Below are 21788 nucleotides of genomic sequence, written 5' to 3' on the forward strand. Positions count from 1 at the left end.
GTGTGCATTTTGGGGTGACTCTTCCCCCAGCAAAGAGGCCAAGGTCTTGTGTCCCCCAGGAGCTGGTGGGTGGCGTTGGGGCATCTCCCAGCCCAGGCACGGGGTGGCTGTGCCAGGAGGGACGCTGCTGCCTCTGCCCATGCTGGCTGTGCCCTGGGCTTACCCACACTAGCTGGTTTTGCTGGTCTGAACTGGAGAGGTCATAAATCAAACCAAGATTGGAGAAGGACAAGACGGGACTTCTGCTGTGGATACATGAAGGGGAGAGAAACCTTCCCCCGGGGGGCACCTGTCTTTGCCCTGTGTCCCTGCCTAGGGAAAAAATGGGAATGTGTGCTATGAGGTGCTGTGGAGGCACTGGGAGCCTGGGGATTGCTCTCGGGGGCTGCAGAAACCTGCTGGGATCTGAGGAAGGAAAACGGGTCGGAAGATGAGGCTGTGAGAGGCACAGAGTGCTGGAGGAGCAGGTGCTGGGGAGCAGGACAGGCCCAGACCAAAGCCCCGGGCGAGGGTGCTGGGGGCAGCGAGGGGCCCGGGATGTCCCTGGGTGCGCAGGGAGCGAGCTGCTGCTCTGGCCACGCTCAGGGGCTTGTACAAAGCGGGGGGCAGAGGAAGGCCCTGATGTGGCACTTTGCTGGGGCCTTCAGCAGAGCCCTGGGCGAGGGCTGGTGCCCAGGAGGGGTGTGGGGGGTCACAAAGGCTTTGGTGATCTCACGTGGGGGGGTCGGGGAATGGCTGGGAGATTTGCAAACTGCCCGCATGTGGCCTGTCTGAGCAGCTGTCATTGATCTGTAACTCAGATTGATCTTGGAAATCATTCAGTGCTTCCAGCTGAGCTGGGGCTTGAAAGGTCTGGGAGTAAACTCTGAGCTGTCTTTAAAAAACAAAGGCTTTCACTGATATGCAAATAGTTTTGAGCAAAGCAAAGAAAATGAGTTATATGTAATTCCAGTCTCTCCTTTAAGCTGTCCTGAGGTTGCGGAACTAACTCCTGGCAGCAACTGTGAAAATTCAACCCTTGCTTTTACAGTTTTTTGGCATTTTGCAGCCTGCTGCTGCCAGCTGTCCCAGCAGCACGTGCAGAGCCGTGGCCGGGGGGCCCAGGAGGGGTTTGGGGGGCCGGTCTGGGGGTGCTGTGGGGAACCGCCTGCCCCAGGCTGGTGCCGGGGGCCCGGCTCTGGCTCAGGGGTCCCCGTGGCCCAGGTCGGTACCGGTGCTTCAGCAGTTCTTGATACTGGGAAGGACGTGAGTTTGGGTTGACAGAGGAGCCGGGCTCCTGCTCTGAGGAGTGTGCCACAGGAGTGGGGACGGTAGCCTGTCTGTCTGTCTGTCCATCTGTCCAGTTATCCCCACACAGTACAGTACCACTCGTTGCTCAGTGGGGCCCATCACACCCTTTTTTTTTTTTTTTTTTTTTTTTTCTGGGGGGTGGGAAATTGTTTTTCAGGTAAATGAGCTCTGACCAGTCCTCCCTACTGGCTCCATTAATGAGCACCGGGGCTAATTGGGGCGGGGCGGCGTCCTTCCCGGAGGGATGGGCGGTGCGGTGCGGAGCCGGCTGCCAGCCCGGGCTCGCCGGTGCGGTTCCCGGTGCCGGTTCGGCTCCGGGGGCGGTTCCCGGTGCCGGTCCGGCTCCAGGGGCGGGTCGCGGTCCCGGTGCGGTTCCCGGTGTCGGGTCGTGATTCCGGTGCGGAGTCGTGGTCGCGGTGCGGCTCCCGGTGCCGGTGCGGTTCCCGGTGCCGGGGCGGCGGGCGGCAGGCGGCGCTGCGCCCCTTCGCGGGCACCGGGGCCGCTCGGCTCCGCGCCCGCCGCCCCCGCCCAGCCCCGCACCGAGCCCCGCACCGCCAGCGGCCCCGGCCCCGGCCCCGGCGGCCCGCGGAGGCGGCGCGGTCCCGGCGGGATGGGCAGCGGCGGGGCCGGCCCGCACGGACGGCCCCGGCAGGTACGTGCGGCTCGGGCGGGAAGTTGCGGGCTGCGACGGGACCCCCGGGGCGGAGCGCGGCGGCGGCGGGACCCCGCGCCCCCGCCCGGGGCCGGTGCCCGGGGCGCTGCGGGCCGAGCCCCGGCGGGGGCAGGACCGTTACCGGCCCGGGGGGGAGCCGCCGGGCTCGGAGTCCCCGCGGGCAGCGCCGGTCCGGGGGCTCCGCTGCGGAGCCCGGAGCCTTTCGGGGGGGGCTCAGGCGGGTCTTCGCGGGAAGTTTCTCCGTGCCGGCTCCCGCCGCGGGCTCGGTTACGGGTGACTCGGAAAGAAGCGGATCGCCTCCGGCCCCTGCCCGCCCTGCGACCGGGGGACAGTGCCCGCGGCGGGGGGGTCGCGCCCCCAGCGGGGCCTGGGGCTGGCTGCGAGGCTGAGCTCCGTCCAGGGGTGCGATTTACCCCCCGGTGAAACGATTCTGCCAGCCACACGAAGCCGCTTGCGGTTTTGGGGAGGCGAAGCAGTGCTGGAGAGACCCGAGGTTGCAGGAGCCAGAAATGCTTCTTCACCCTGGACGGGGAAAATCAAGACCAGCCGTTGCCCGCCGTCGGTCCCTGCAAGCTGTCCCCCCCGCAGCCAAAGCTTCAGGCGGGACGGGATGGGATGCAGGCTTCCATCTTCCTCTTCTTCGTTCCTCTCTGCTGTCACTCCTGCAGCTGGGGTGGGCTCGCTTCTGATCGATGCCAGGCTGGAGTGGGGCAGGGGCCCAGGTGTCCGGGTGGCTCGAGGGGCACGGGACGGGGAGCAGCTTGCACAGACGGGTGCCCCCCTCAGCTGCGAGGGCGGGCTCTGTGGTCCAGAGGAGAGCATGAGTTTATACCAGTCCCATTCTGGAGCCAGGCAGGAGTGGATCCATGCGGTGGTGTTGGGCAGGGAGCAGGAGTCCCCTCCTCCTGCCCGTTAGCCACCCCTTTCGATGTGGTGGGAGGCTTGGGGGGCTGCTCAGTGTGCAGGTGCCCTTGGCCTGGAGAGCTCGTCTGTGCTGGGGCACCCACACCCTGGCAAAGAGCCTGCCCAGGTGAAGTGTTGTATCTCCTGGGGAAACAACTGAAGCTGTCAAGTCCTCTGCTTTCTTCCACTGACAAGACTGACTGAGCTGCTGCTGACCTTGGGTTTCAACACCCCTGACGAGCAGCCACGCTCTGGCAGAAAGAGGTTCCTGATGCTGGAGGAGTCTGAGGTTCAAGCTGTCAGCAGAGCTGACCTTCAAAATGCCAGTGGCAGTGGAGCGGTGGGATTCATCGAGTGAGGGAGCAGGAACAGGCCCGTGCTTGGGTGGAATTAGAGTTAAAAACTCTCCCGCTCACCTTGGCTGGGAAGGAAATGCTGCAGACGCTGGAGGAATGACCAAAGAGCTGGAAATAAATCAGCGTAGAGGAGAGGACAAGAGAGCACGCGTGGGGGAAGGAGTCCTCTGCATTTCTGTGTGCTCCCTTGCCACCTCTTTGCCTGGCTGGAGGGCACGTGCCTCATGCTGCCCTCCTCACTAGCACATCTGTGGGGCTGGACTGCTGTAGGTGCACCCAGAGTAAGAGCTGAAATGAAGGGTGCAAAAGGACTCTGCTCGAGCTGGAGCTCTGGGGCTTGGGCCAGGCTCCCCTGCGGTGGGGTTTCCCTCTGGGGAGGAGCAGCCCAGCGCTCGGGGCAGTGCGGAGCGTGGGAGGGTGCAGGAGTTACTGCGCAAAGCTCCGGTGGGCATGCCAGCCTCCTGGGCACTGCCCCCGGATGTGCAGCCGCCGGAGCTCCCACTTGGCAGCTTTGCCTGCCGCTGAGCATCCCCAGTGCCGCGGAGGGAGCCGGGGTTTAGCCAGCCTGCTGGCCTGCACTGGGGAACCCGGAGCTGTGGGTGTGGAGGTTGCTGCTGCTGTCGGTCTGTGCCCGGAGGAGGATGGCAGCATCTCGCTGGGCAGCCCCCCCAGAGACCCCCAGCCTCGCAGCTTGTTCCTGGGACGGGTGGCTCAGGGGCCCTGGGCCCAAACCTCACAGCCTGGATGTGCCCAGCATTTCCTCGCCTGCCTGCGGTGGAGCATCCAGTGCTCAGCTGATTTTCCAGCCTGCAGAAGGGAGATGCCCTCTGCCGAGCCCGCCCTGCTGCTTTTGCCCTCTCTTTGGGTGCCGGAGGCAGAGCCGCAGCGGAGCCGTCCTCGGGGACCATGGAGCTGTCTCCTTGCTTGTCGGGGTCTTTCAGGGAGGCGACAGCTTCACAGGAGAACCTGCAGCCTCCCCGCGCTGCTACCATCGCCTGCTGTGCAGCCCATGGGGCCGTGCTTTGGGGCGAGGGAAGGACACCTTCCCTCGGGGCAGTGCGAGCGGGCCGGGTGCTCTGGGGGTCCTCTTGTACGAGGGGGGGGCGGCTGGGCCACTGCTGCCGTGAGGTTTGCCAGGGAGCCGTGCGGCACGGCAGGGATGCGCAGGGTGGTCACGGGGCAGCCCGTCCCTCGCTCCCATGTGGTGGGGCACTTGCTAAGATGGTTTGACTTGTTGCTTCAAGGAACTGTTCAAATAAAATCGCCCCCTCCAACGGGCAGCGTAACATCTGGCACATCACGGGAAGGTTTCTCTGCCTGCTGGGCTCTGGCCAGGTTTGCTCCCTGCTCCACAGCTGGGGACGGGGCTGCCCGGCACTGCGCACCCCCGGGTTGTGCTCTGTTGGGCCAAAGCCTGCGCCTCGCCTTGCACCAAATGAAGGTGCAAACCAAGTCCCGAGAAGTGCTGGAACAGCAGGAGTATGAAAACAGCGTTCAGAAAACTGGCAGAGCTGTGGGGCCAGATGTGCCCGAGGGTTGAGTGTTGGAGGTGCAGCAGGGAGGGCTTGTGTCCCAGCACAGAAATCCAGCCAATGTCCCAGCCTCCCCACCTCTCTCTGTTCCTTTTTTGGGTGGAATTGTGCTAACTATAATTATCCAGCTCACGTGGAGCATTGCAATCTGCTCCAAACCAGCAGGACTTGGAGCGTAATTTGGTGTGACAGAGAGTCCCTCATTAGCTCCGTGGGGCGCTGGGCTGCGGGTGGAGCCGTCCTGGCTGGGGGTCCCGGTTCTACCCGCGGCTTTCACGAAGGGGGAGGGAACGGTCTGTAGCTGCTGCGGGCAGCAGAGTGGCGGGGGGGCTCCCAGGTGCCGTGGGTGGGGGGAACCTCGCTGAGGCTCCGGGGTGGGTGACGGCCTGTGCCCCCGGGGAGGGTCCGTGCAGAGGAACAGTCATCTCTCGCCACACTGGCTACGGCTGAGATTTATCTTCAGAGAGACTGGGGCACTTTGCAGTTACCTCAGGTCCCAGCTCAGACCTGAAAGGTAGAAAACAGCTAACAAAAAACGTTAATGAAAAATTCCACAGAATTCCAGACAGAGCATAACAGAGAATACTGATATTTTCAATCAAAATTAAGTGCCTTGACATGCCAGAACGCTGCTTTTCATTTCAAAATGACATTCTAGGCTGAAAAATTTCAAGTCAGACCAAACATTTGTAGTTGGAGTCTGACGACGATGGAGGTTGATAACTGTCAAAATAGCAATTTCTGTAAAGCTCTGTTTTCCAATGCGAGTTTGTGCATGCGTGGGAGCCCTGAGTGCCTGTGCTGGCGTGGCTGTGGGGGGGCGCATCGTGCTGGTGGCTGCTGCTGGGGGTGGCACCTCTCGGCCTCGTGCTCCCCCAAACCCCACGAGCCCTCCCTGGCCACCGGCTCGGCTCCCACCGCTTGGCATGGTGGCTTCCCCTTTGAGTGCGGGCTGCATTATTGATAACGCTGTGATTTATTTATGCTTCCTTGGCTACAACAAACAGCTCAGCCTTTCTGAGCTAAATATAGTTTGCACTGGGAGTGCGTCCCTGTCCTGTGTGGATGGTGGTGGCCAGCGCTGTGCTGGCTTTTTGGTCCAGCCAAGAGATTCGGGGACATCTTGGGGAGACCTGGTGTGGGCTGCAGGGCTGCACGGGCAGGAGCTGGGGTTGGGCTTCAGTGTGTGCTGGGGGGCTTGGTGCCCGTGCTGGGAGCTCGGCCAGGCTCCAGTGCGTGCTGGGGGGCTTGGTGCCCATGCTGGGAGCTTGGCCGGGCTCCCTGTGTGGAGGGGCATTTGGGAGACCGGGGGCTTTGGGTGCAGGGGGACCTCCCACAGGGGCCTGGCTGCTCTGCTGGCACCAGCACGGGAGGTTTGCTGGTGGCGAGGGCTCGCTGCCACACCAGGTACAGAGCCTGGTGACAGCGTTGTGTCTGCTGGCCTCACATCTGGGCTGCCAGATGTGCCCCTTCATAGGGCAGGACAGATGTGTGCTGTGGCACACGTCCCAGCCCAGCTGGGGCAGAGCACCTCCCTGTCTTCCCGGGGACTGGGGGGGGGGGGGCGTGGGCACACAGGTGTGGGGGGGCATCGCACCCCACTCACTGCGGCACCGAGTGCTGGTGCACGAGCTGCCCCTGGATCGTGTCAAGGGCTGAGCAGCCCCGAGAGCTCTCTTTTTCATTGAGGAAATAGTACGTGTTTTCAGCTGCATCAATATTTGCATGACGGGCTGTGACATCCCTGAGGGGACCCCGACAGCGCAGGCTGCTGTGTGAAATCCCCCCCCTCTGCAAGGGAGCCTCTTGCAGAGCAGATTCCGCCGACAGCCCCGCCGGAGCGCCGGCGACCGCCTAAATACGGCGTCACCCGAGGGAGCCGGCGCGGTCGCGTCGCATCCGCTCGTGCCCGCTCCGAGGAGCGCTGGGCCTCTTGCCCGCCCGGCCACCGCAGGTTCGTTCTGGCAGTGCCGTGTTTTGGGGGGCTCGGGGCTGGCTCGGCCCCGGGCAGTGGTGCTGGTCTGCACAGCGCCTGCGGCCCCGCTGCGCGGGCGTAGCCTGGGTGAGGGCTGTGCTGGGGCAGGGTCGGTCCCTCATTGCCCGGCGGGCAGGGATGGAGCCAGGGAGGTGCGCGGGACGCCGGCGTGCCTGTGCCCTCCCCGACCACGCTTCCATCTGCCCCTGGCCAAGCTGACTATCCCACGGCATTAATTAGGAGTGTTTTCTTACCTCTGGATTCTTTTCTAGCATAAAATAGGTGTTTTTGTCAAGATACCTTTCTTTTTTTCCTGGGCAAATGTCAACGTTTTTGGTGACATTTTCTGATTTTTTTTTTTTTTTTTTCCAGTTGGGAGAATCAAAATGGAAAATACCATTTTAAATCAGCATTTTGGAATGAAACATTTTTCATTTCGAAATGTCAGTTTAAAACAAAACAATTCACTTTGAAATGCTTCTAAACAAGAAATGGCCTTTTACCACTTCAAATCACTTTGTTTTGATTAAAAGCATCACAGTTTTCTGTTCCGGTACTTCATTATATGAGTCTGCTTCACTGTCTCAGCCTGGTCCAGAGCAGATAGAAATTTAGAAGATGGTTGCAAATGAAAGATTCCTTCTCCCGGCAGCCCAGGTTTGTCCGGTGCCCGGCTGAAACCCTGCGGTGGGTGCGGGCAGCGGGGGCGGGTGCAGGGAAGCTCACGGGGCAGGAGCTGCCCCTGGCAGCGCTCCCGAGCCTCGGCCTCACCGCCGGTCATCTTCGCGGCCTCTCGTTAGTAAACAATGACCCGGCACTGAAGTTTTATGGGGGATGCTGTCATTTGCCCTGGACGTGGTTAGATCTCGGCCGGGCGGAGACGTTGCTGTCAGAGCTGTTCTCGCTCGTGCTGCTGCCTGAAGAGCCCCGGCGCCTTTCCACCTGCAGGGCCGCAGCTGATAAATAGTGCAGAGAACACATTTAAAGCAGTTGACAGTGGAATACCAACTCTTTGGGGATTTAAATTTTTCCTTAAGGGCTCCAGATGATGTAAAACCCGGCTCCCTCCCACCGCGTCCTGCGTGGTGTGGGAGCGAGTGCCAGCGCGGTGCCCCAGTGCGCACGGGGAGGCCAGGAGCGGTTACTGGTGTGCTCAGGGCAGCGGGCGCAGGTCTCGGGGCGGGTTTATGACCTGGCGGCTGTACTGAGAGGAGAAGCAACCCCAGCCAGCAGCATCGCACCGGGACAGCGCGGTGCGGGGCTGCGGGTCCTGGCACTGCTGCGGGCTGTGCCTGCCCACCTGGGCATCGGCTGCCCCGTTCCCCCGCTCCCTGCACAGAGCTGGAGGGCTGTGCGGTCGGTCGGTCTGTCTGTCTGTCAGTGAGTGCCCAGCCCATGAGAGACAAACCTTGGGTGGCACTGCAAGGGACCTCGGTGGCACAAGGGACCTCGGTGGCACAAGGGCGATGACAGCGTGTAACCGCACACACGGAAAAGACAACACTTGGAATGACTCACTGCTGATTTTCTCCAGCTCTTCCCACACACCCTGCGTCTGGGTTTAGTATTTGTGGTCTGCGTTAATAACCAGGCCTGCCGCTGCGCTCGCTCAGCGCTGGGAGTCGGGAGCGGCTCCTCTGGAGCAGACGGAGTCCCGCTGGAGTTCCGAGGGGGTGGGCAGGGTTCCGGGCTGAGTTCCCAGAGAGGTTCTGGTGTGTGTGATGGGCACGTGTGTGCTCGTGTGCCTGAGAGCGTGGGTGCTGATGTGGGGCCAGCCGAGCCCCCTGGGGGGTGTCCCCAGCCGAGCCCCCCGGGGGGGTCCCCAGCCGAGCCCCCCAGGGGTGTCCCCAGCCGAGCACCCGGGGGGGGTCCCCAGCCGAGCCCCCCGGGGGGGTCCCCAGCCGAGCCTCGGGGCACGCAGTGGTTCGCGCTCCCCGGGTGCTCGCAGCAGGTATCGCCACCCACGCTTCTCTTTCTCCTTTCAGATGCACTGATGTCTGCCCCTTGCACAGACCCGGCCCACCCGAGGTTGGCAGATGCGTGGGTGCTAGTGTGAACCCCCAGTAAAAGGTAACTATCTCTCGTCTGTCCTGCTGCCGGCAGGATTTCCTCCTGTCCCGCTGAAGAAGCCCAATCCTGTCCGAGGGCGGTGGGCGAGCCCCGGGTGTGTGCCGTGTCACCCAGGGCCGTGTCCCCGCAGCCAGGACACCCCAGTCCCTGTGGCCGTGCACCTTCAGGGGCTGCACCGCTGCCTGCAGCAGCATCGGTGAGGGGGGGGGTTCACCTCCCAACCCTCCTCAGCCCCTCTTCCTCGGCATGTCTCTTCTTGTTTTTGGTAGAATGAGTGAGAGAGACATACAAAGCCTGAGCAAATGGGTTTTCGTGCTCACTCTCTGCCTTACCACACTGTGGGGAAGACTGACGCTGGCCTCCACCCATCACAGAAGCCATTCAGGTAGGGGAAGCGACGTCCTCGCCACGTGCATCACACTCCTGTGCAATCATCCTGTCACGCTGCTGGTACCTTGGGGTCTCCGTGGGATGCCCAGGGAGGGGTTTTCGTGGGGCTGAGATGCTGGGTGGGGGTCCGTCCCTCATTCCTGGGCGGGAGGACGAGTGCAGGTGGTCTCAGGTCGTGGCACCCACCGGCTGCGGGAGCGGGCGGGTGTCTCTGGGGACCAGGGGCTGACAGCCCAGGAGACCTTGGCGTCCAGCCCCATCGCCGGGGTTTGGACAGTGAGGATGAACGTGCCGAAGGCGCGGGGCAGAATCCCACAAACAGACACCGGGAGGCACCGACATTTCCTCCCCGGTGCTGCTGTGACAGCTGCGGGATTTGCACTTCGAGTGTCTGTGTGTGCAGGAAACTCCCTGGGCTGCCCTCGGGGACAGGCAGGAACCTGGAGCCGTACAGCAGTAAAGCTGCTCCTTGGAGTTATAACTTGTAAATACTTAATATGGGGCATTTAAAAACTGTTGCTTGGTGAGCCTAGCTGGTCTGTGGAGCTGAAAAGCGAATTTCTTCATGTCTGTAGGCAAATCTGAGACACATCCATATTCAGGTTATTACCAAGGTAATTCTTTATCTGTGAGCAGTGAGAACTAACCGTAAGTTGCAATGAGTGGGACAAACCACGCTTGTTATGCGATGGACACTCTCCACTTCAGGCTTTCATTAGAAATACAAATTTTCAGTCCTCTGGTCATAAAGATCCTCTTGAAACATGGAACAAGCATAAACTGATGTAGAACTGAAGGTTTTGCTGGAAAGCGTAGCCTTGGCTCTGGGGCGTTAATTTGTTATTCCCAGTGGTGGCTTCGAGATCCCCCTCTGGGGGGGTATGTTGGAATGCTGCTTTGTGCGATCACTGTGATTTTGGGGGGGGGTTACATGAACCCACTGTGGAAGCTCATGTCTTAGAAGAGAAGCAGCTGAGGGGACTCGGTGGTCCAGGGCTGGGGGTTCCTCTCCTCAGCGCGTGGTGGGTGGGTGGGTGGAAGCTGACATTACCGGCGTGCTGGCGGGGTTGTGCAGCACTGCTTGGAGTACGGAGCAATCCTGGGGCACGTGCTGCCTGCCTCTTGTGCCTGTGTTTGGAAAAGAAGGTGTTTAAGGGTTAATTTGAAATTGCTCATGCTCTTCCCTGACCCCACACTGAACCCTGTCCTATTTCTGTCATTTTTGCCTGACAGTTAAAGCAGGTCTAATCCTATAATCCCCATCATCGTCACTTAAAACCAAAATGTGTCTTCCAGAGTGACTATCTCAAACAGCTAGCCAGCAGCTCCCTGCCTTACCCTCTTTCTAACCTCTGCCAGGTGCACGAGAAGATAAAACTCCTCAGTTGTTTCTGGAGTGACATTTTGGCAGCGGCTCAGGTCTCCCTGGGATGTGGGCTCGGGCGCTCGCCCACCCTGCTTACGCGGGAGCGGTGTCCAGGGGAGCTGCTGCTTCGGGGAAGAGTCAGAGCTGGCACTAATAAAGCAGCGACTCACCTGGGTTTAAAGTGCAAATGCCCAAGTGTACTCGCGGGGTGTGAATTATGCATAAATCTCACTCCATACGTGAGGAGACAGGCTCACGTATTCACGTGCTCTCAGGCAGAGAGCTGGGGACTTTTTTGCCCACACAGCCTTATCCACAGCAGACCAAACCTCGGTATGTTTTATTCAAGCAAATTCTAATCCACAGCAGAGAGGGCATACAAGGAGCAAATTCTTGAAAGTCTGACCCCGCTCTGTGTCTGTATTAACACGGTTTCTCTCTGCACGTCCTGCTTTCCTGGCACTGTAAGTGTTTTGCGTGGCTGCGCTGGCAGCTGCCTCCTCTCCTGGGCTGGATTTCCATGGGCTCAAGCCAGGAATTCTTAGTCTGCTTGCTGAGTTCATGGGCTTTACTTTCCTGTTGTCTGTCCTGTGCTTTTACTTCATTTGGGAGAGTTTTTGTTAAAGGTTGTGTTTGAAATGCGCTTTCCCAAGGCTGCGTTCTGGTTGCAATGCCAGTTTTGTCCCAGGAAGCCCGCAGTGACATTTCTGCATGGGGAGCTGAACTGGAGGTGGGGATGGGGATGCTGTGCAGCTGGTGCCTGCCCGCGGCCCCCAGAGCCAGGGATGCTGATGGATTGGGTGCATAAAAGCACAGACACGTCCAGAGTTTCCAGCCATTTGCGGTTATTCATAGATAAAACCAGGTGTGGCACCAAAAATGAGCAATAGCAGAGGAAGATCTTTAATTGTGACAATGTGGCCACAAGGTTTCAGAGCCCCCAAACTTAGGAATTTCTTGGAGAGAGCCTGCATGCAGACCCTCTGTTAGCCGTCCAGGGAAACACCGCACAGTAAACATCTGGTTGCAGAAATGAGGTGTAATCACTTGTGCTCACCCAGCCCCTGGGGAATGCTGATGTGTCCAGGCAGAGCGGTGCTTCCTGGGGTATGTGGTTGCATTTAAATAGCCACATGAATCAAGTGTGGAGATTAAGTCATTTGGAAATGGAATAGGAGACTCCTTGGTGAAGAATGATTGGCCAGCAATTTAATCCGCCGTATAACATGGAGCTCTGCGTGATGAACAAGGCTTGCTTGTCTGGCCACGGCTCCCGCAAAGGTGGCCCCAGCATCTTCAGATAAACCCCTCTAATGCTGATAATCAAAGTGCCATCTTTGCCTTCATTCCCATTCATCGCTCAACCTGGAGCAGCAGTAAAGGCATTTAGTCAGCTGGGATTTGCTTTCGGGAAATGAGGTTCTCTGAGTGAGTGGAGAGCAGAGCACTGATTTCTGATTATCTTGTAAGAGAGATTTACTGGTCAGTGCGTTGCTGCTCGGAGTGAAGGCAGCAGCAAATGATGTTCATTTGTGAGATGCTTCTGCAAGGTTCCCTCTCGCTGGGGGAAGCGTTGGTTCCTCTGTCATGTGCAGCCTTTACATCAAGATGGAATATTTTTCTAAGCCACCCTCTCTAGGTGAGGCAGGAGCTGTGCCGGACGCGTGGTGAACACCACGGAGGAAGGCAGGTTGCGTGTCAGGAGCTGCATCCCCCGTCTGCAGGGTCCCGTGCCGGTCCCGTGCCGGTCCCGTGCCGGTTCCGTGCCGGTCCCGTGCCGGTTCCGTGCTGGTCCCGTGCCGGTTCGTCTGCCGCACGGCAGCCTTTCAGCTGTTCTCCACCCAGTCCAGGCGTCTGGCTTTCTGCTTGCAAGCGTGAAGTGGTGGGATTTACAGGAGCGGTTCATGGATGTGCACACACCCACAGATGCAGCCAAGGGGGACAGAGCACAAGAGCTGGGCCCGGGCAAACCTCGTGGGGTTCAGCAAGGCCAAGGGCAAGGTCCTGCCCGTGGGTCGGGGCAATCCCAGCACAAACCCAGGCTGGGGGGGGCGTGGTTGAGATCCTTATAGCAGCCTTCCAGTGCTTAAAGGGGCTACAGGGTTGGGGAGGGGGACTGTTTAGCAGACGGGGTGTAGGATTAGGACGAGGGGTGATGGTTTTAAACTGCCAGAGGGCAGATTTAGATGAGCTCTAAGGCAGAAATCCTTCCCTGTGCGGGGGGGGGGAGACGCCGGCCCAGGGTGCCCAGAGCAGCTGTGGGTGCCCCCTCCCTGGAAGGGTTCAAGGCCAGGTTGGACGGGGCTGGGAGCCCCCTGGGCTGGGGAAAGGGGGCCCTGCCCGGGGCAGGGGGGGGCACTGGGGGGGGCTTCGAGGTCCCTTCCAACCCAAACCATTCTGTGAGTCTGTGATGTGGAGTCTTGAGGGGACAAGATAGTAAAAAAACTCCCAACTGACATGCAGTGATAATGAGCAATAAAAACAAGCCTGCTTCTCTCTAAAACCCTCTTAAATAATACATGCATCTAAGGCAGTAGTGATTTTAAGACTTTAATTATTTAGTGACTATCAGTGGCAGAGTTGTTGCAGGGCATGGGGCACAGATGGCTCACGCCACTGGCTGCCCAGCTCTGCCCGGGGGCCGCTCGTTCCCCGGAGCCCCCCGAGCCCTCGGCTGCGCTCCGTGGGGGGCTGGACCCTCTGCCTCCCCCCGGGCTCTGCCTGCCCCCGCCCTGCGGCTCAGGCCCCCCGGACCCCTCGAACGGCATTTCGGTGCCCCGGAGGAAGGGGTTTGGACACAGAGGGGTTGGGTATTGCCTGGTAGTTACGTGCATTCAACTTCTCTTCATTTTACAACTCTCCACCAGCAAGCAGAGCGATATTTTACACTGAACATGTGGAGCTGTGCCCACGCCTCCCTGAGACACACAAAATGTGTCATTTCAGGTTATGCCATAAAAATATATGTTCTGCTGCTCACTTAAAGGTCAGCCAGAGTAGGACAGCGGTTTTATTTTATTTTTGCATAAAGGATTCAAAAGCCTTGTGTTCTTACAATGCTTTTATGGTTCCATGAGATAAGATTTTTTTTTTTTTTTTAAAAGGTCCCAGTGGGGAAATACCAGTTAAATGAGAGGGAGAAGGAGGCCAGAAGCAATGGAACTTATCCCAGGCTCTCTGGGGGTTTCCTGCCCTCGGTGCTAAAAACACCATCCATCCGAGTTGCATTTTCAGTCCTATCTGGTCTGAAGTTTCCTGCTGCTCGGCAGGAGGAGAAGCAGCTGCAGGGAGCAGTGGGGGAGCCCGTTGTGCTCCCCGGGCTCGGGCTGTCTGCTCGCTCTTCCCGGGCCGGTGATGTGGAATCCTGGCACAGGGCTGCTCAAGGAGACAGGGAAGTCTCTTGCTGACATCCTGGGAATCACTGGATCTGATGGAGAGGGGTTTATTTGCATCCAGTTACAGCCCCCCCGAGCTCGCTGGGATGTCGGGGTCTGTGGCACGCACTGTGGTCCGTGCTGTCTGTGGCGCAGGGGTGGGAAAGCGGGTGAATCCGGTGCGTGGGGAGCTCAGGTGCTTTATGGCAGGTGGGGTGGCTCTTGCCCTGCTCCCCGTGGGGCTGTCCCTCCCGCTCAAACACAGCCTGGAGCTCTGCTGAGAGCTGTCACTTGGAGGGAGGGGGACGCCCCAAACCCTGCTGCTGTGCCTCGGGCTGGGGCTGGTGCCTGGAGGGGGCTGTGCAGGATGGAAATGTCTGGGGCAGGTTTCCAGGGTGCCAGGGCAGGACATCGGATGCTCACAAGACCTTTAGGCAGATGGAAGGCTTTCCCGGCCCAAGAGAAGCCCAAGGCCCCGGGGGTGTGTGCTGCTCCCCCAGCTCTGCTGTCCGTCGGGCCCTGGCTGCGGGGCTGTGCGTGCCCCCGAGGGGCTGCGGGCCGTGCCAGGAGGCTGCCCGGCCCCCGTGGCGTGTCCGTTTGTCTTTGAGCTGTTCACGGTTTGAGTCCCGGAGCAGGCGGGTGAGCTGGGACCAGCCCTGCTGCGGGCGACGGGGGTCCTGCCCCCCCCCCCCCCGCGCACGGTGCTCACCCCGGGGCAGAGGCAGCGGCTGCGGGCACTGCGGTTTGCAGCCTGGGCTCAAAGCAAAGCTGTGCGCTTTTGAGGGAAAAGAGAGGCTTTCTGAACCTTTCTCTCCCGAGGCTCGCAGCAGTGGGCGAGCACCCCTGGGACGGCTCAGCTAACCGCAGCCCCGGGCTGCGGCACAGCGCAGCGTCTTGTCGGCGAGAGCGTCTGCCGTGGGCTGGAGAGCATCTCCGGAGCGCCGGGGCTTTGCCTTCCCCGCGTGGTGGGCAGGGGGCGAGTGCGAGCTGGAGATGGACCGTGTCCGTCTGTCCCGGTGGGACCATGTCCTTGTGTCTGCACGCCCGCAGTCAGCCGGGACGCCCGGGCTTCCTTGGTGTCACTGGCAGGGGCGCGGAAGGTGCCCGTGGGCTCAGCCAGCCGCAGGAAGAGGGAGAAGAGGCAAAATTTTCTTTATCTCCGTGCTGCACCTTTTGGAGCAAATTCAAAGGGCTTTGGCATGTTAGCAAGCTCTTATTGCACGGCTGTAATGAGCAATTTCTCAGTTCTGCCTGGCTCTCCTTCTGCTGAACCTTTTAAAATTAGCTGAAAATGAGAAGCCAGAGAGCAGAAGTGAGAGGGAGCAGAGGCGTTGTCTGGCCCTTCCTCCTGGGAAGAGCTCTGCTAATGAAGCTTTGCGGGGAGGTTTTTGTAAAAATAAGTCAAAACCACAACTATGTGCGAGTGCTGAGGTTGGAGAGTATAAAATCCCCCGTTGGGTGGTGGTGGGGAGGGCTGTGTCGAGGTGCACAGGGTGAGTGGGTGGCTCTGGACCAGAGTATGGTGGGAACGTGGGTTCATAGTCAGCCAAAGCCAAGGATCTCTGTTTATTCCTCAGATTACTTGAAAAATCCCATTAACCATAAAAACGGGGCAAAACAATCACGCTTGTTCTGTAATGAGTTGCTTTTCTTCTCACTTTCACCAAAGTCTACCATTTCTGCATACAAAAAGAATGAAAATTATCATTAGAGCTAAATTATGGTGGCATTTAAAAAGGAGGATAAAATTTATGGCCAGAGATGCTGTTACAAAATACTTCCAGGATAGGTAATTGTGTAATTATTATGGGCAGAAATGAAAGTGATGGTTCATTAAAAGAAAATGACCATGAAATAACAATAAATAAAGCCAAATTAAAGCCATGGTAATTGCACGGCCTGTCCTGCCCGTGTGCGGGCGGGTGCGTGGCTCCGGGGGACGGCAGCGGGTGTCTCTGCGCTGGCCCCGGGCTGGTGGCACCCCTGGAGAGCGCGTCCTGGGGCGGGGAGTCCTGCCCCCCCGCCTGCCCGCGGGTGCTGCTACGCACTGGGAACGGGACAGCTCTGACTGGGAGCCGGCACAGCCCGGGAGGTTGCGCTGGGATCAGCGTTTCCCAGCCGGGATGTGAAAATGCGGCTGCAAGGCAGAGGGACTTCCCCGGGCACCCCAGGAGAGATCCCATTTCCCTGAGCTTTCCTCGGAGGAGGTGAAGTGGCCGCTTTCCAGCAGCTCCCAGCACGCAGGCGGTGTTTGCTGGGGACGTGGGGATGCACAGGAGCGCTTGCCGGGGCGCAGGCCAGGTCCTCACCGTGGGACGGGTCCCACAGAGCTGGGCAGGGGACACCAGTACGGACCGTGGGGCTGGGGGTGGCTGGGGCCCCGGGACCCTCCTGGCAGCGGCTGGGGGGGGCTCAACAGGGCTGGGAGCTGAGGCTGGACGGGCAGGATGGCGAGGGCAGGTCAGGGTGGAGCGACTGCCAGACTGCTGGGAAAGGGCTGAGCAGGGGCTGGTGCTCACGGGTACCTCCAGCACCACCAGCAACACGCCGCTCTGCTCCCGCAGCCCTGCATGTCCTGCTTGTACCCTTTACTGAGCCCTTCCTCCAGTGCCTGCTGAGGGCTCCTGCCCCGTTCCTGCCCCGTTCCTGCCCCATTCGCTCCTGCCCGTGCCCTGTGCATCCTCCCAAGCGGGGGTGCGGAGCAGCCCGGGCTGATGGCCTGATGCGTGCTCCTCGACACACATTCTGGGATGTCACGCCACAGAAATGCAGCTTCCCCATCCTCCTCACAGCCTGGCTCCCGCTTGCTGCGGGAATAAAAGCCTGTTCCTGGTGACCTGGGGAAGTCTCCGTGCGTGGCTGCTGCGCTGGCTCCTCCAGTGCTCATTAAACAGGACCTGCAGGGATCACCCGCTCTCTCCATCATGGGGATGAAGTCTATCCAGCCCTGTTTGGCTAATTTGCACTGTGCTTGTGTGGGCCATTACCCAGCAAAAGTCATTGATTTGCGATGCTAACTAGCTTCTAGACCCAGATCCCAGAGGTGGTAAGCCAAGACATTAGTTTTCTTTCTTCCTTAATATTTTAATGGCACTGGGAGGGGGAGCAGCAGAGCAGCCCGGATTTCTGATGAACACCGTGACACTGCTGTGTCACCGCAGGGTGGAAACGCTGTCCCTGTCCTCCCTGCTCCAGAGGACGGTGTGAGATGGCAAGACGGGAGCGTGGGTTTGGCTGGGGTCGGAGGTGGTGGCACTCTGAAGCCAAAGGCAGCGCCACGCACCATCTCCTCTTGGAGCCAAGTGCGCATCTCGTTACCAGTGGCAATTAACTAATGTGCTCATTTGTTTCAATGAAGCTCTTGGCTTGGCCGCGGCGCTATTCATTTTGCTGGGTAGGACGGGCGTGAGGGCTGGCAGGAGCGCGAGCTCAGGTGCAGGAGGCTGGAGCAGGACCAGTGCTTCTGCCCACGGGTGGGCTGGGGGGTGCTGGGCCCAGCTGCCCGCACACCACCGGCAGCCCTGGGGCGGTTGCCAGAGGCTGGGACGGTGCTGCCCACGCCGGGCTCTGCCGGTGCCTCGGTCCCGGCACACAGCAGTGAGCGGGAGGTGGGCTGGGGGCTCGGGGTGCAGCCCCCCTGACAGCAGCTCTTTCTGCCCCCGCAGTGCACGTGGAGCCCGGCACGTGCGAAGTCATCGCAGCTCACCGCTGCTGCAATAAGAACAAGATCGAGGAGCGCTCCCAGACGGTGAAATGCTCCTGCTTCCCGGGGCAGGTGGCGGGGACGACGCGGGCGGCTCCCTCCTGCGTGGATGGTGAGTACCCCCCTGCCAACCCCCGCGCAACCCCCGGCTGCGTCGTCCCGGGGGGTCAGGCGGGTGGGGGGTGTCCGTGCCCCTGGGACTGACAGGAGACCTGCCCAGGGGCTCCTGCAGCGGAGCAGGGGGGTGAGAGAGCGTTTGGGGGCCGCTCTCCATCGGTGCGGCTCTGCCACGGAGTGGGGGTTATGATGCTCCGGTGGTTCGGGCTCCTCCGGCGCAGCATCGATCCCTGCTGCAGCCAGGGGCAGGGACGTGACTCCAGCCCCACAGCACCATCACCTGCGAGGAGCAGTTCAGCAAAGCTCAAGCCACGTATATCTTACCGAACGGCATCACGTGGCATCGCCAAAGAGCCGGCAGAACCAGCCGCAGCCTCTGCCAGCGCGGTATTGATTTGCCGGGCAGCCGATGTCCTGCAAGCGCATTCGTGTGCAACACCAAGGAATGCCAGGATGAATTGTCGGGGAAGACTTTCGTTGTCCCGGACAGCTTGTGTGTTCCCAAACAGAGGGGAGCCCAGTCTGATTACCCGCATTGCAGGCATGAATTACGAGAGCCGAACAGAGTGGAGTGGTGGTAGCAGAGCGTCTGCCTCCGTAAGTGGAGCCCGAAGCGGGTTATTGAACAGCACCGCTCTCCCTGCTCCTGCTGGGCGCAAGGACAGGGCTGTCATCAGGCTTTTTGCCTGGGGCAGTGAGAGAAAACGGGGTGTTTTGGAGGCAAGTGGAGCAGCTGGGTTGAGCGAGGCCAGGCAGGCGACGAGCAGCTCCCGGGCAGAGTTGCTCCGGCCGTGGGCTGTGCCGGAGAGGGGCAGGCAGGGCTGGCACCCCGGCACCGACACCCTCCTCCCCCCCAGCCTCCATCGTGCTGCAGAAGTGGTGGTGCCAGATGGAGCCCTGCCTCGACGGGGAGGAGTGCAAGGTGCTGCCCGACCTCTCGGGCTGGAGCTGCAGTAGCGGCAACAAAGTGAAGACGACCAAGGTACGTCCCCTGGCAGGGTGCGGGGGGGCAGCCTGGCTGTGCTGTCCCCAGCCCGGGGCAAGCAAAACCCGGGGAGGTGTCCCCAAAGAGTTTGCAGGGAAGGGCAGAGCTCCGGCTGCTCCAGGGCACGCGCTGTTGGTGAGGGATGCACCGGAGCAGAGCAGAGGGTCTGCGCTGGGCTGTCGTCGCTGGTGGCGGCGGGGGTGGCTCAAACCCCGAGTGGGTCCCACAGCTCTGCTGGTCGATGAGTCCCCCGGGGAGGCTCGGTGGGGAGGGTGTTGCGTGGCTCAGCCCGCTCACAGGCGTGCTGGCGATGTTTCTGTGCCAGCCCCATGCTGCTGGGCCATCCCGGCTGCCCCCCAGCATCTCCCCGCTGCTCCGGGGCAGCAGGTTGCTTGTCCCAGCCCCGTGGCGCAGCCCTGAATCTGTCACCGCTCCCCCGTCTGAGGCAATCAGCTGTGACAGAGCACTACATGATTATTATTTTCATGGCTTGCTGAATGCCCCAAAGAACAAGGTATAATTAAAATTTTATCAAACTCATTAGTAATTACATATATGCCATGGTTAATCAGTTGCATAATTTTGTAATCATTGTTCATACTGTTGAGTGTAATTATTCCTTATGCTTTAGTATTTCTCACCCCACCTCCTCTGCCATAAAATTATCGTATTAAGCGATGTTGGGATTTTTTCATTATCACTATCAGTTTTGTGTGCAGAAAGCCCTTTCATGCTCAAGTATTTTTATGGATGCCCAAGAAGGTTCCTCTGGCCCTGGGCATCCATCACTGACCGCTATCTGCAGCACTACTTTTAGCCCATTTTCTTTTTCCCATCTTAATATTATTTATTTTCTCCCCAGCTGCTAACTTAGCCCAAAGCCTCTGCTCTGGCTTTGCTGTCCTGGGCTCTCACTGGGGACCGTTCCCGTCGGCAGGAGCCCAGGGCTTCTGCTCTCCCCAGTCTCCATGGCCACCCTCCAGGCTCCCCATCGGGGCCTTTGCCCTCCCCGAGGGAGCGGCATTGTGGAAATACAGACCTATGTTGCCAAAAGGACTTTTGGTGATTGTGGGTGCCCCGTTAGGAACTGTCCCCAGGGGGGCTGGGTTTGCCCCTCCCAGTCCCCTCTGCAGACAGGCCCCAGTGGCAGCGGTAGCCAGAGCACGGGGTTCACAGACGATCCATAAGCCAGAATTTGGAAGGACCACCCCATAAATGAATGCGAAGAGCAAATCGTATTCGCATCCCCTGAGGCTGTTCGCTGGCAGCGCGCGGCGGGGAGGCAGCTGGACGTGGTGGGTGACTCGCCCGCTGCAAACAGACGGAGGGTTGCTGTTAGCAGGCGCCTGCCCCGCTCGCTCTCCCCCCTTCCCCTCTCCCTCTCCTCTCCCGCAGGTCACGCGATAGCCGGCAGCCTCGGCGCGGGTCCCCGCGGCTCTGCGGAGCCGGCGGCAGCGGGACGGGGTCCCCCCGCTCCAGGGCCACCATCCCGGTACCGGATCAGAGCACCCGCCGAGCCCCGGCTGCCCCGGGGGCTGCGGGGATGGGACCCCAGCGCGGCTGCACGACTCCCGTCGCTCCACGGCCCCCTCTGCTGCGGACACACTCGCCAACCAAGAAATGGGCTCCTTTTCTTATTCTGTTAAATAAAATGCTCCGATCGTGTAAGAGCTGTTGACAATACAGACAGTGGGCGGTCCCCCAAAATGGGCTTTATTCTGAAATAGCTGGAATCGTTGCTGTGAGTCACCTTTCCCCACCTCCCAAGGTGTCGAATCAGGGTCACTGTCAGGAATTGGGAAGTCAGCGGTTGTGTGAAACCCTCCCCGGTTTGGCTCACGGCTCCTGGCCCCGTGGGTTCCCAGGAGCCAGCGCTGAGCCCCGGCTTGATCTCGTGTCCCCCGGGGGCCGGGGGGTTTCTCTGACCCCCAGAGCGTTGTGCTTTGCCTGCCCCAGGACCTGGCTGCTGTGACCACATGTGGCGGATGTGGCAGTGTGGCCGGGGGTGTCTGACACCCCGTCAGCCCCCCAAGATGGTGAAATGTCTCCGTGGAGCATGATGCTGGTTTCTCCTTCCTCAGTAATTGCATTAATCAGGCTGTGAGTTTAATATCCATTCTCTGCCGCGCAAGTCTCAGGCACCAAGTTACTGCTTGTGTTCGCAATTGAATTTCAGAATAATGTGTGAGGGAAGCCCCTTCTGTCTGTGGGTCTGGTGCCTGGCGCTGTGCAGATGCCCAGCCAGAGACCCAGCCCATGCCAGGCTTCGCTCTGTTCATTCAAAATAAAGAGAAATGTCCCACCTCCTGGCCCTGAGCTCGTGCCCTTCTCTAGGAGGCACCGTCCCCCCGGTGTGGCAGCTCGAGGGGGAGAGGATGGGACCCCACGGTCCCGCCGTCGGCAGGGCTGGGGTGCCCAGGGCCGCTGCACTGGTTAGACTGGTGACACACGTACTGAGCAAGAGCATCGCTGCGGGACGCGGGGCCAGTGCCCCCCCGGGCACCCCAGCCCCCCTCCGTGACCCGCGTGGGGGGACGTGCCGGGGGCTGGAGCTGGCGCTGCCGCTGGCGGGACTCGTGATTTAGATGTTTTTGTAACGGGGTATGTAATACCAGCTCCAGATGTGATGTAAATACCAGACTGTGAAATAATAAATTCATTTTAATCTCTGCAAAGGATCTTTTCATCCCACAGCGAAGGGAGGCTTTGGGAGCGCTTCTCTTGCCGGCCAGATCCGTGGTGGAGGGGCTGGGGGCTCTGCTCTGGCCATTCCGATCCCGAGCGGCTCGTGCAGCGGCGGCCGCTCTCATTACTCATGCAACTGTCTTAATTCTCTGGCTCAATAAAATCTTTTGGCTGTGACTTACACTCTCTAATTACACGTTGCATTAAAAAGGCATACTCTTTCATTTAGCCGAGCCGCAGAGGAACAGTTCAGGCGATGTTCAGCGGGCTGGTTTTCCTCTGGATTTCACTGACGTTGCCGCAGGGATGAGCCTGCCCGTGTCTCCCCACTTCCACACGCTGGGGTCTGGCCAGCAGCGACCGGCTCCG

General features: G+C 60.0%; 1 protein-coding gene across 1 annotated transcript; it reads left to right on the top strand.

Moving 5' to 3' along the window:
* Window positions 1-1882: 1882 nt before the first annotated feature.
* Window positions 1883-21610, top strand: TAFA3 (TAFA chemokine like family member 3). Its single transcript, XM_042800328.1, has 6 exons — window positions 1883-1942; window positions 8715-8799; window positions 9069-9184; window positions 17595-17744; window positions 18607-18731; window positions 20130-21610. Exons 3-6 carry the CDS (start codon window positions 9070-9072, stop codon window positions 20139-20141), a joined length of 402 nt encoding a protein of 133 aa, XP_042656262.1. The 5' UTR covers window positions 1883-1942; window positions 8715-8799; window position 9069; the 3' UTR covers window positions 20142-21610.
* Window positions 21611-21788: the final 178 nt, after the last annotated feature.

This window comes from Tyto alba, unplaced genomic scaffold, assembly GCF_018691265.1.
Source record: "Tyto alba isolate M040663 unplaced genomic scaffold, T.alba_DEE_v4.0 Super-Scaffold_30, whole genome shotgun sequence".
NCBI classification, from domain to species: domain Eukaryota; kingdom Metazoa; phylum Chordata; class Aves; order Strigiformes; family Tytonidae; genus Tyto; species Tyto alba.